Source organism: Phacochoerus africanus, chromosome X, assembly GCF_016906955.1.
Source record: "Phacochoerus africanus isolate WHEZ1 chromosome X, ROS_Pafr_v1, whole genome shotgun sequence".
In the NCBI taxonomy this organism is placed as follows: Eukaryota; Metazoa; Chordata; class Mammalia; order Artiodactyla; family Suidae; genus Phacochoerus; species Phacochoerus africanus.
In genome coordinates, this window is record NC_062560.1 from 90527866 (window position 1) to 90542621 (window position 14756).

Consider the following 14756-nt stretch of genomic DNA (forward strand, 5'->3'; position numbering starts at 1 on the left):
CTTTACAACAAATACTAAAGGAACTTCTCTAGGTGGAAAATAAAAGTCCACAACTAGAAATAAGAAAATTATGAATGGGAAAACTCACTGAAAAGGCAAACATACAGTGAAGGCAGGAAATGATCCACACACAAATATATCAAAACAATCAACTGTTAGGAGAGTACAAATGAAGAATATTGGAAATTCATTTGAAATTGAGACAAGCAACTTAAAACAATCATGTGTGTGTGTGTGTGTGTGTGTGTGTGTGTGTGTGTATTTCTATATCAAAACCTTAGGGGAACCACAAACCAAAAAATTATAATAGATACAAAAAAAGAAAAGAAGCAATCCAAACACAACACTAAAGACAGGAATCAAATGACAAGAGAACAAAAGAGGAAGGGAAGAAAAAAGACCTACAAAAACAAATCCAAAACAATTAACAAAATGTCAATAAGAACATAAAGGTTGAAAAGTACCTCACACCAGTCAGAATGGCCATCATTAATAAGTCTACAAATAGCAAATGCTGGAGAGGGTGTAGAGAAAAGGGAACCCTCCTGCACTGTTGCTGGGAATGTAAATTGGTAGAACCACCATGGAGAACAGTATGGAGATAACTTAGAAAACTAAAACTATACATAAAACTACCATATGACCCAGCAATCCCACTCTTGGACATATATCCGGACAAAACTTTCCTTGAAATAGACACATTCACCCGCATGTTCAATGTGGCTCTATTCACAATAGCCAAGACATGGAAACAACCTAAATGTCCATCGATGGATGGATTCAGAAGATGTGATATATATACACAATGGGATACTACTCAGCCATAAAAAAGAACAAAATAATGTCATTTGAAGCAACATGGATTGAACTAGAGACTCATCCTGAGTGAAGTCAGAAAGAGAAAGACAAATAACATATGGTATCACTTATATCTGGAATCTAATATACAGCACAAATGAACTTTTCCACAGAAAAGAAAATCATGGACTTGGAGAACAGACTTGTGGTTGCTAAGGGGGGGAGAGGGAGTGGGATGGATTGGGAGCTTGGGGTTAATGGATGCTCATGGCAATGCCAGATCCTTAACCCACTGAGCAAGGCCAGGGACTGAACCTGCATCCTCATGGATACTAGTCAGATTCATTTATGTTGTGCCACAACAGGAACTCTGTAAACAGACATTTCATACAGCTCTATATCAAAAAAGAAAGAAAAACAAGAAACAAAAAACCCAATCAAAAATGGGAAGAAGATCTAAATAAACACTTCTCCAACAAAGACATACAGATGGCCAAAAACATATGAAAAGATACTTTTAACATCACCAGTTATTAGAGAAATGCAAATCAAAACTACATGAGGTGTCATCTCACACCTGCCAGAATAGCCGTCATCAAAAAGTTTACAAACAGTAAATGCTGGAGAGTATGTGAAGAAAAGAGAACCCTCCTACACTGTTGGTGGGAGTATAGATTAGTACAACCACTATGGAGAACAGTATGGATATTTTTTAAAAAACTAAATACAGAACTACCATATGACCCAACAATCCCACTCCTGAACATATATCCAGGGAAAACCATAATTTGAAAATGCACATATACCCTAGTGTTTGTTGTAGCCCAATTTACAATAGTCAAGACATAAAAGCAACATAAATGTCCATGGACAGAGGAATGGATAAAGAAGATGTGGTACAATTGAATATTACTCAGCTATAAAAAGAGTGAAATAATGCCATTTGCAGCAACATAGGTGGACCTAGAGATTATCAGACTAAGTCTGACAGAGAAAGACAAATATCATGATATCACTTACATGTGGAATCTAATGAAAATTACACAAAAGAACTCATTTATAAAACAGAAACCATTTCACAGATTTTAAAGTTAAACTTATGGTTACCAAAGGAGAAACCATATGGGGGAGAGATAAATTGGAAGGATGGGATTAACCAATGCATGCTACTATATATATAAAATAGATAAATAACAAGGGCATACTATTCAGTACAGAAAGGTCTACTCAATGTTTTGTAATTATCCATATGAAAAAAAGAATGGATATATGTATATGCATAACTTAAAACAAGTTTTAAGTTCAGGTATACTTTACTGTATACCTGAAACTAATGCAAAGCATCCGAAGTGGATAGGATTAATTAAAACTGTCACTATTTGCAAATGCCATGATATATGTAGATAAACCCCTAAAGACCACCAAAAAAAACCCTGTTAGAACTAATTAATGAATTCAATAAAGTTGCAGGATACAAAATTAATATAAAATCTGTTGCATTTCTATACACTAATAACAAACTATCATAAACAGAAATTATGAATAAAATCCCATTTACAATTATACAAAAAAGAATAGAATACCTAGAAATAAATTTTATCATGGATGTGAAAGACCTGTATATTGATCACTATAAGACATTGTGAAAGAAATGGAAGAAGACCAGGAGTTACTGCCATGGTTCAGCAGAAACAAATCTGACCAGAATCCATGAGGACACAGGTTCAATCCCTGGCCTCACTCAGTGGGTTAATGATCCTGTATTGCTGTGAACTATAGTGTAGGTCGCAGATGCGGCTTAGATATGGCATTGCTAGGGCTGTGTCATAGGCCAGTGGCTACAGCTCTGATTTGACCCCTAGCCTGGGAACCTCCATATGCTGCAGATGCATCCCTAAAAAGACAAAAAAAAGAAAAAAGAAAAAAAATAGAAAGAAAAAAGAAATGGAAGAAGACAAAAAATAAAAATGGAAAGTTATCTCATGCTAATGGATTGGAAGAAATATTATTGTAAAATATCTATACTACGCAAAACAATCTACAGATTCAAAGCAATGCCTGTCAAAATTACAATGGCATTTCTTACATAAATAGAATAAATAATCCTAAAATTTGTATGGGACTATAAAAAACAAGAATAGCCAAAGCACTATGAGGAAGAACAAAGATAGAGGCCTCATAATCTTTGATTTCAACTGTATTATGAAGGTATAATAATATAATAATCAAAACAGTATATTTTTGGCACAAAAACAGACACATAGATCAATGGAACAGATTATAGAGCCCAGAAATAAACCCACACATATATGGGTTACATAAAATTAAAACACATACAATTAGTTTATGACAAAGAAGTAAGAAATATACAATAGGGAAAGGTCAGTATCTTTAATAAATGTTGTTAGGACAACTGGGCAATCACATGGAAAAAAATGAAACTAGATGACTCTCTTATACCATACACAAAAAAAAAATTAATTCAAAATGGATTAAAGACTAGAATGAAAGACCTGAAACTATAAAACTCCTAGAACAGAACATAGGCAGTAAGCTCCTTGATATGGGTTAGTTTGGAGATAGTTTGTAAAATATAACTCCAAAAGCAAAAGCAACAAAAACAATTAAACAAATGGAATTACATCAAACAAAAAAAAGCTTTTGCACATTAAAGGAAACCATCAATAATGAAAAGGCAACCTACTGAATAAGAGAAAATATTTTCAAATCATATCTATGATAAGTGGCTAACACCCAAAATATATAGAGAACGCATAAAACTCAATGGTAAAATAAACAAGTCAATAAAACAACAATTTGACTTTAAAATGGGCAGAAGATCTAAACAAACATTTTTCCAAAGAAGATATACAGATGGCCAACAGACGCATGAACTAATGCTTAACTAACCGTCAGAGAAATGCAAATTAAAACCACAATGAGATCACCTCACACCTGTCAGAATAGCTATTATCAAAGAGACAACAAATAGCAAGTATTGATGAGGATAGGGAAAAAAAGGGAAATCTTGTGTAATGATGGTGGGAATGTAAATTAGTGTAGCCACTATGGGAAACAGTATGGACTTTTCTAAAAATTAAGAAATAGAACTACCACGTGATTAAATAATTCCACACTGGGTATTTATCTAAAGAAAATGAAAACACTAAATCTAAAAGATATATTCATCCTCACATTCATTAGAGCATTATTTACAACAGCCAAGGTGTGGAAACAACATAAGTGACCATCAAGGGATAAATAAAGAAAATGTGATATGTGTGTGTATAAAATGAAATATTATTCAGCCATGAAAAAAAATGAAATCTCATTGTTTGAAACAATTTGGATGGACATCGAAAGCATTATGCTCAGGGAAACAAGTCATATAGAGAAAGAAAAAATACCATATGATGTCAACTATATGTGGAATCTAAACAAATAAGTAAACAAAAAAACAAGCTCACAGATAAAATCAGACTGGTAGTTGTCAGAAGTAGGGTTTATGGTTGGGATGCAAAATGGGGTGTCAAGGAGTTCCCATCGTGGCGCAGTGGTTAACAAATCCGACTAGGAATCATGAGGTTGCGGGTTGGGTCCCTGCCCTTGCTCAGTGGGTTGACGATCCCGCGTTGCCGTGAGCTGTGGTGTAGGTTGCAGACGCAGCTCGGATCCTGCATTGCTGTGGCTCTGGCGTAGGCCGGTGGCTACAGATCCGATTCAACCCCTAGCCTGGGAACCTCCATATGCCGCTGGAGCGGCCCAAAGAAATAGCAAAAAGACAAAAAAAAAAAAATGGGGTGTCAACAGGTACAAAATTCCAGTTGTAAAATAAAGAAGTTATGGAGATGTACTGTACAACATGGTGGCTAGAGTTAATAACACAGTATTGCATTTTGAAAGTTGCTAAGAGTAAATCTTAAAAGCTTTTATCACAAGAAAAAAAATTGTGACTATGTATGTTGACAGATGGTAACTAGACTAATTGTGATGATCATTTTGCAGTATATATAAATATCAAATCATTATGTTGTATACTTGAAACTAATATATGTCAATTATACCTCAATTTTTTTAAATGCTGATATGAATATTTGTGTACAAGTCTTTATACAGACATAGGCTTTCATATAAATGTTTGGATCACATGGAAGATGTTCAACTTTTTAAGAAACTGTAGGTTAATTTTAACTTCCTAGAATTTTATACACATAGAACCATAAATCATGAACCCTTTTCTCTCTTTTATTTTTGGCCATGCCTGTGGCAAGCATAAGTTCCCAGGCCAGGGATCGAACCCATGGCATAATAGTGATGACTGCCAGATCCTTAACCCACTGACCCACCAGGGAAATACAAGCATGTATTCTTTTGCCTGGTCTCTTTAACTTAGTATAATTGTTTTGGAATCTCAAAAATCATACACTATAGTGTATATCAGTACTTTATCCTTTTCATAGCTGATGAATATTTCTTTTTGTATGATGTACCAGAGTATTCCTTCACCTGTAGATGAACATTTGGACTAAAGTTTGAGGCTATTACAAATAAAACTGCTGTTATTATTCACATACAAATCTTTATATGAACAGAACATATGTTTGTTTGCCTGTCTAGATTTAATAAAGTGATAGAGAAATTGCTAGTGATACAGACTGAACCTAAAAGGGAATAATGTCTAAAGCCATTACTTTGTGAATAGCACAAAACACCGAGAGCTCACCAAGTTATATCTATTTTGATAGTCTTTGGCCTACTGTATCATCTTCTTTAGATACAAATATAAGTTGATCATCTCTACTAGTAGGGTATACAGTACCATAAGAATGACTTGGAAAATATCTGGAAGCAAAACAATACAGGAGCAAACAGATGCAAATGGTAGATAGGAGTTTGCATATGCACATAAGCCAGATTTTAGAAAAGCCTGGAGAGACTCTGTTTCAGGTTATTTGCCCAATCAATGCTGAGATCCCTCCCAGGTCTTTTGGAAGAGGAGTGCCCACAACCTGGCACACCTTGATTCTCACTATCTGGCACAAGAGTTGATCATTCTGGGACTCTCCTCAGAGAATTGCATACAATGGTTGGACAATTTTTCTGGTTTGGCTGTTGACAAAGGCTTCAGGATATTTATTCAGCATTTGTAGAAACTGGACCACTGAACTATCTGTCTCTTGCATTTATTTAACAAGAACCTGTCCAATAGGAAAGTAAAAACATTCCCAGGAGAAACTACTGCAGTAGTCAGTACCCATTGTGTAGTGCCAAGGAAAGGGCAGATGTCATCATTTTTGATAGACCACCTCAGTGAGGCACCTTTTGCACATTGATTTAACTGTCTTTTTCTGTTCAAATCAAACCAGGTCTAAGTACCTACATGCTAGGAATCACTGAAAGATATTTAATTTGATATATTCTTTCAACATAGCCCAAAGGAATGACAACCAGAATTTATTTGTATAAATGTATATACTGATAGTTTTAGCAACTGGGATTCCTTATGATAATGCTTATCACAGTCTCTGGATCTTTTACTATCTAGTTTGATGTCCTCTCTATCTTCAACTTCATGGGAATTAAGAGCAGTAAGGCATAAAAAAGACCCTGTGTTCAAGGTTTAGAGAACACTGGGCCTACTTGGATGAATCACACCTACTCTAGAATCCAGGGAATATTTACTGATAAGAAAGGATATTACTCCACAGCAGCTCATAAATCAAAGGACAAAATATTGGTGGGGACAAAATGAACATTTATCTATCTCATTATCCGCATGCCTCAAATTTGACTTTTTGGAAGACCAAGCCTCAGAAGGTAAACACTACCATGCCAAATTTGGATGGGACTTTTGAGTTCACCAAGCACTTTTGTAGACATTGTCTTATCTGAGCTTGTAAAGTATTATTACTATCCTCATCACATATATGAGGCATCAGTTTGTAAAAGGTTAGGCAATCTACCCAAGGCCAGATAGTCTATTTTTTTATGGTAGATCTAAAACATGACCCAAATCTCTCAAATCATAGTCCTGTGTACTTTCCATTATATAAGCTATTTTTTATACAAGCTGTTATCACAAAATGCATGTTCAAAGCAACATTGTTTCAAATTTGTGTTAGCATAGATAACAGACTATTGATATCAAAGCTTCTGACAATAACTGAATTATCTCAGAAATATATGACATCATTTTCCTGATATAAATTTATACTATGAAATGACAAATATTTGGTAACAAGTCACTTATTATGATTAAGCCACACCTATCTCCCAGCATCCATATTTCTATGAAGGTTTCTTAATTTCCACTTTGTCTCAATGTAGACACTAACTCCAATTAAAATTGTTTCTTGGTGAAAATGATACTCAAAGAAAGCCATCTGCTAGCTAAGGTGGTTAACTAGAAAGGTTCCCAGAAAGTAATTGTTCTTAGAAGATAGAAGTTTTACATTAATTTAAGAATAGAAAGAAATTGTCCACAGCTCAGAGTGATTAGGGAAACAGCTTTACCAAATATTCTACAAGGAAAAAAATATTTTTGAAATTGCTTTACCTAGTGCTTCAACCAGGGCAAAAATTGCATGTTATAGAGAAAATGATATGTTGTGATTATGAATTGGGGGTTTCCTTTGTCAGAAATTTCAGGATTGTACTCTATAACATTCTTCCCTTAACTGACATAATTTGCAAAAAGAAAAAATCAATGTGCAAAAAATAATTGCTTATATATTCAATGATAAATTTAAAATTAAAACAGTTTTTAGGTGTAATCACAAATATACACAGTAAAAAGCTGCATTGTTGCCCAGAATTATTTAAGTATTATGGGTGACACAAAGAATATCAAAGTATGGTTAGACTTTTTACCTCATGTGCTTTCTATAGATATTTTTGTAATTAAAAAATTATTTGATTTGTATTATCCAATTTTTCTTAGAATATTCAGTAATCTGAATTAACAAAATTCCCCTATGCAATCTTAGTCATAGTAGATAGTCTATTATATATTTTCTCACCAATCAAAAATTAACTACTGCTTTGATTAATGTTAACTTCAAAGACAAGCCAAGTAAGCAGTTATTAACATTCTCAAAAAAGAAAAATAAGATGGTTCTTTCCATTTGATTCTTTCGTATTAGTTCCTAGAAGGGAGGCAGTAAAAATAAGCATTTCTGAAATCTTTCTTTACTTTTTAATTTTTGATAATATCTTGAACTTTTAAATTTCCCAGAAATCCCTATAACTGTTTAAAATTTTTATCATTTACAGTGATAAGATGATTGGAAGAAGAGCTCAAAATGGGTCACTTTGGCATTTTCCTTTGGATATTAAATGGTTCTTTTCTGTCTCCCAGTGATAACCAGGAGCCATTTGCTCATTTCTTTTTCTCTGTCATTCTCAGGTAAGCCTCTGAACATCCCTTGCAAAGCATTCTTTGGATTCAGTGGAGAGTCCGGACCAATGATCTACTGGATGAAAGGGGAGAAGTTTATTGAGGAACTGGCAGGTCACATTAGAGAAGGTGAAATAAGGTATAGAACTTGAATTGCTTATTTTTCCTTGCTGTCTTTGCAGTTAAGCAATGGAACATCCTAGAAGAGCTTCTGCCTGGGATTTTAATTGCAACTCCAAATCATTCCATTTTCTAAAAGCTGAACTGGTGGAGAGAGCGAACAGACTGCCTTAAGAAATGCAAATGTATAAGCTGCAAGTATGAGGAGGTTTTCTCAGCTTCTCAGAATATACCATGAGCTATAATGATCCCCTCAAAGCTGCCTAAGCAAATTCCTTTGAGGTTGCAAAGCTTAGTCCACTGTTTCTCCAGTCCCAGAAAAGATCCAAACTTTGTAGGTGACTCTTCACATCACAGGGCAAATGCTCATTTACTCCCTGGGAACAGACAGCTTTCATGTGTCATAGGTGTAAAGCTGTAATGGCAGTAGTAAGCTACTACTTGCCAAAGTAACTGTTGACTCTTGTTGAACAGTGTTTATTTTTCCCAGGACCCACTGCTCATCCTGAAAGTGACTTTCAGGTTAGTACCTCCCTAGACTTCTTTTCACTCTCCTGCTACACAGATACCTCCCTGATGTATAGACATCTGTTCTATTGGTTTTCTAATCTTATTTTTATTTATATGATCACATTTGTACAAATAAGGGATAGGTAATTTTTCCTACCTCTCTCAGTCTATGGGGTTGCCCTTTGATTTCACGGATGGTGATATATAATTTATTTTTCTCACTCCAATAGGAATTGGGACCTCCTCCCCATCTACCCTTATTAAGAATCACAAAATGGGAAGCAACCCAGTATTTCAGTGCAACTAATGTTAAATTTTTTTTTCACTTTTCTTTTTGACTATATAGCAGTGTAAAAGAAAAACATCCATATTATATCATTTACTATGATTAAATATAATGTATAATAACTATCATGACAGTTTCTCTTCGTGTGTCCACCCAAAAACTCCCCTCTAGAGGTTCATAACTTTGAAGGTCTGTGAAGCCCCTGAGAGTCTATGTAAAATATTATCTATATTAACATACCTCTTGGAGAAAGTACATGAAAATATACCTGACATCATCAGGGAAATGTAAATCAAACCATATTATAACACTTTATACTCACTAGGATGGCTATAATCAAAAAGTTAGATTATAACAAGTGCTGGTGAGAATGTGCAGAAATTGGAACCTTCATGCACTGCTGATGGGAGTGTAAAATGATGCAGCCACTTTCTGCAGTTCCTGAAATAGTTAAAGAGTTATCTGCAGTTCCTCTCCTACATATATAACCAAGAAAAATCAAAATATATATGCACATAAAAACTCGTACGTAAATGTTCACAGAAACATTATTCATAACAGACAATAGGTGGAAACAGCCTAAATGACCATTAACTGATGCATGGATAATGTGATATATTCATACAGTGGCATATCATCCAGCTGTAAAAAGAATGAATAAAGTACTGCTACACACTATAACATGGATGAACCTTGAAAACATTCTCAGTGAAAAAAGTCAGTGACAGTGATTTCATGAAATGTCTAGAATAGGCCACTCTATAGAAACAAAAAATAGATTAGTGTTTGCTTAGGGCTCGGGGAATGGAGCAACTAGGGTAAATACCTAAAGCTATATGAGTGAATTCTGTGGGGGGGGGTGATGGATACAATATTCATAACATGAAATGCACTATTATAAAATGTGTAATTCAGTGACATCTAGTACACTCACAATATTGTATAACCACCACCACTATTCCAGAAATTTCTCATTACCCTCAAGAGAAATCCCCATACCCTTTAAGGAGTCTGAGGCTTTTTTTTGGGGGGAGCATGCTCATGCCATGTGGAAGTTCCCAGGCCACAACAGTGACCCAACCACAGCACTGACAATGCCAGCTCCTTAACCCACTGAGCCACCAGAGAACTCCATGAAGCTTCTTTTTGAGGTGAAAATGTTATAAAATTGACTCTGGTGATAGCAGTGAATTGTATATACATGCATACATTTAGTTAGGTTTTTTTGTTTGGTTGTTTGTTTTTGTTTTTTTAAGGGCTGCACCCGTGGCATATGGACATTTCCAGGCTAGGGGTCGAATTGGAGCTGTAGCTGTTAACATACACCACAGACATAGCAATGCTGGAGCTGAGCTGCCTCTGTGACCTACACCAGAGGTCACAGCAATGCCGGATTCCCAACCCACTGAGTGAGACCAGGGATCGAAACTGCATCCTCATGGATACCAGTGGGTTTTGTTTCTGCTGCACCACAGTGGGAACTCCTGAATTTTACATTTTACATGGATGAATTGTATGGTATGTAAATGATAACTCCATGAAAAGGGTTTTTTTTTGCCTTTTTTTTAAACGGCCACACCCACGGTATATGCAGGTTCCCAGGCTAGGGGTCAAATAGGAGCTACAGCTGCCGGCCTATGCCACAGCCACACCAGATCCGAGCCACATCTGTGAGCCACATTCAGCTCATGGCAACGCCAGATCCTTAACCCACTGAGCAAGGCCGGGATTGAGCCTGCATCCTCATGGATACCAGTCAGATTCATTTCTGCTGAGCCGCAATGGGAACCCCATCCATGAAACTGTTTTTTTTTTTTTTTTTTTAAACTTCTGCTTGCCTGGCACAAAGCAGATGTTCAGAAAAAAATAATCAATATACTACTTACAAATAATGCTTAACTATTAATTTCCATTTAAACTTCAATATTCCTAATAAGCAACATTTTATTAGCCAATTCCATGTTAAGGTTTATAAAATTAATGCAAGTGAATTTATTTAAAATTATTTTAGAAGATACATGTCTAGACTTATTTTCAACATATCTGCCTGTAAAAGAATTTAAATTCTTCATTTTTCAAAGATACTGGGCCCAAAATTGCCAGTGGTAGGTACAATGGTATAAAGAGGCAAATTTTCCACTACCAAAAAGCTCAAATCTGTTTCATGATTAAAGGTAGTAGTTATATGAGCCTAAGATAATTATTTCCCTTTTCTTATACATGACTAATTGGATTTTTAAAAGATAAACAGGTTTATTGGTGTATAATTGACATACAATAAACACACAATTTAGAATATATGGTCTATGTACGGGCTGATATATGTATTTACCATAATCAAAATAATGAACATATAAATTACACACAAGTTTCCTGGTACCCCTTGGTAATGCCTCATTCTGCCCCTCTTTCACAGTTCTTATCTTTCTGCCACCATAAATCAGTTTGCATTTTCTAGAGTTTTGTATTAACAGAATCATGCAGTATGTATTTTTTTGTCTGGATTATTTCTAAACAAATTATTTTGAGATTCATCTATTTTGTTACATGTATCAATAGTTCATTCTTTTTTATGGCTCAGCAGTATTCCATTATATGGATATAAAAATTTGGTTATTCATTCACTTGATGGAATTTGGATTGTTTCCAGTTTTAGGGCTATTACAGATAAACCTGCTAAGAACATACTTGTATGCATCCTTATAATGCAAATATACTTCCTATTTGCTTGGATACATAGCTAGACATGGAATGGATAAATTATATAGTAGGTGTAAATGTAACTGTTTCTTTTAAAACTTAAAAAAAAACTATTTTTTAGAATAATTTTAAATTTACAGAAGAATTGTAAAGAGAGTGTCTTATTCTTTTTGGCTGTTATAAATTTCATAAACTGGGTGGCTTAAACAACAAATATTTATTTTTCACAGTTCTGGAGACAGAGAAGTTCAAAATTAAGGCACCAGCAGATTCAATAGCTGATGAGGACCCATTTCCTGATTTACAGATGGCCATTTTCTTACTCTACCCTCACAAGTCCTCAAGTAGCAAAAGAGGCTAGAGAGCTCTCTGGAGTCTCTTTTCTAAGGGCACTAATCACATTCATTAGAACTCCTCTCTCATGACCTAATCACCTTCCCAAAGCCCCACCTTCTGATACCATCCCATTAGGGGTTAGGATTTCAACATATGAATTTGGGGAGGGGAAATAAACATTCAGTCAATAGCACATGGTATAGAAAGTTCCTATATAACCCCCATAAAGTTACTATAGTACATTTGTTACAATTGAAAAACCAAAATTGATACATTATTATTATTAACTAAAATCAATACTTCATTCAAATTTCCTTAGTTTTTACCTACTGCCCTTTTTCTTCTCCAGGATTATATAACTTTTCAAGCATCTGCCAAACTATACTCCAAAGTGGTTACACTATTTTACAAAAGAAAAATTAAGCCCTGCTGTTGCTCTAGCAGCAAATGATTAGAGTGATGAGAGACAAAGCACACATATGTGAAATAGTTTAATCCAGTCCAAGCTTCTATATTAGGTGCCAAATGAGTCAACCAGATATTAAGTGCTATAGGAAGTCAAACTTTCAGGACTTGCAAAATGTCATTGTTTATTTGATTCTGTTACATCCTCTTTCTCCATCATCTGCAACCCTTCCAGTAACAAAGGGTACATACCTATATTTGCAGGGGAGGAAAGTAACATGGAATTTGTTTTGAAAATTTCACAAAACCCTAATAGCTAACTGGAGACAACTTCAGAAAAGTGCAAAAAGGCAGGAATTCTTGGCCAAGAGAAACACACAGTTGGCCATTTTGTAATATTAATTGTAGGATCTATATAGTTTACTTGGGGGCTTGTGTGAGCATGGGAATTCCTTCAGGCTATGACCATTTATGCTAACGCAGGAGTTAATTACTGGATTCTGTCTTCTAGCTTCCAAACTCAGTGTCCTTGAAACAAGATGTTTACACAGCATGGCAGATTGGAACAAATCTGGCAGTTTCATTGAAAAAAAGTTGCTAATGATACCATTAGTTCAACCAACAAAATATCAGCATTCTTTCATAGCCCACACATTCTCCAAAGGGAACTGTTCTGACAGCAGAATGCTGAAGATGTTAAGTAGAAGATTAGTCTCAAAAGCATTTCTGGAAATAAAATTTCCTTCTGGATGCATGGCTCTTCCTCAGGGTATTGCATTTGCTTCATATTTTAATTGAATTGCATAGCTCTTGCACTATGCCTACATGTCAGAAGTACACTGCCCAGTAGATCTAAAAAGTGGGGATATATATAATAAGCAGTTCACTTATGGAGAAGCTGCCACAGTGGCAACGGATCTGGCAGGAGGACTGACCATGCTGCCGAGGTTCTCCATTCCTGGGCAGCAGCATGGTCCTAAAAATATGTGTTGTACCTTTTTATTTCATAGCATTGCCCCCAAAGGAATAGAGGACTTTGAAGAAAAACAATCTCCTTAAAGAAAAATCTTGGAATATTTAGCAAAGGCTTGGTGAAATAATATCATTATGACTACAGGAAGTGAAGCCTCTTTATTCAGCAGTTCCTTTGCAGTTTGAAAGTATGTTTGATCAAATCCTGACTAGGATTTGGGAGTTCTTATTTGTTTGCTCTCCAGGATACGCTGACCACCTTGGTTCCTCGGATCTCCTTACCTGCAACCTATTGCCAAAGAATTCAGAGTCTACTCTGGAAATACAAATTGCCTTTTATCTCCCTTTAGGCAGAAATTGACAGCACTCTACCAAAGTCTAAGGAAATCTGAACTCAAATATAGTATCCCACACAACTGCATCACAAACTTTCTACTGACTCCAGAAGATGTCATTTGTAGGGATATTAAGGGAATTTTGCATAAGCTGCAATTGTGCAAATTTGGTTATTTTTATCTACCATTTTAAGTCCTTGCAGCAAAATGTTCTCTAGGAGCTCTACCATGTCTATTCAGAGAAGTCAAATAATTATTTGGAGGAGACCCAGTGGAAACTATCATTAGGAGAGGACTTCCTAATTTCTGTCCTCTATTTAAACTTAATGGGAATGGCTTGCAAAGTGGAGTAAGAGTTCATGAAAAGGAGTAGTCTTTGGGTATGAGCATTCTAGCAAGAACAACCAAATTCCACTTCCTTTTAATTAATCTTACCAGAGGCTTCAGAAATAAAAAAAAAAATTCTAGTGAGGTATGTATTCCACAGTGCTAATAAAAAGTGCCAGAGAAACTGAACTAGTCCTATTAAACAAGAAATAATAGTCTTTCAGCTTCCCTGCAGGGTTGTGAATTGCATCTGATTATTGATGGAGACTGAATGAATTTCTATACAATTGCTTTGCCACAGTGGAGAGTAATTTTCAATTATAAATCTCACTTTACAAATCTCCCTATCAATATCTAATGTTTTTCCCTCAGGCAATACCATAAAACAAGTTTATCAACTCTTTTATAATTCTTGACCTGAAGAACATATTCTATTTATCTTAAGTTTTTTTTCTTTTTCCAGACAAGCTTCTTAAAATACAAATAACTTAATTTACTTTCAATTTTTAAGTTGAATATGGGCTTTGTAGGTTTTGTTTTTTTTTCACTCTTGCGTCTACCCTCTCTGACC

At 35.2% G+C, this 14756-nt stretch overlaps 1 protein-coding gene across 1 annotated transcript in view; it reads left to right on the forward strand.

The window, feature by feature from the left end:
• Positions 1-14756, forward strand: part of IL1RAPL2 (interleukin 1 receptor accessory protein like 2) — a 284838-nt gene that overhangs the window by 231414 nt on the left and 38668 nt on the right. Inside the window, exon 2 of the mRNA XM_047765637.1 lies at positions 8204-8333. Coding sequence (XP_047621593.1) covers positions 8204-8333 — 130 coding nt within the window. The remainder of the gene's footprint in view (positions 1-8203; positions 8334-14756) is intronic.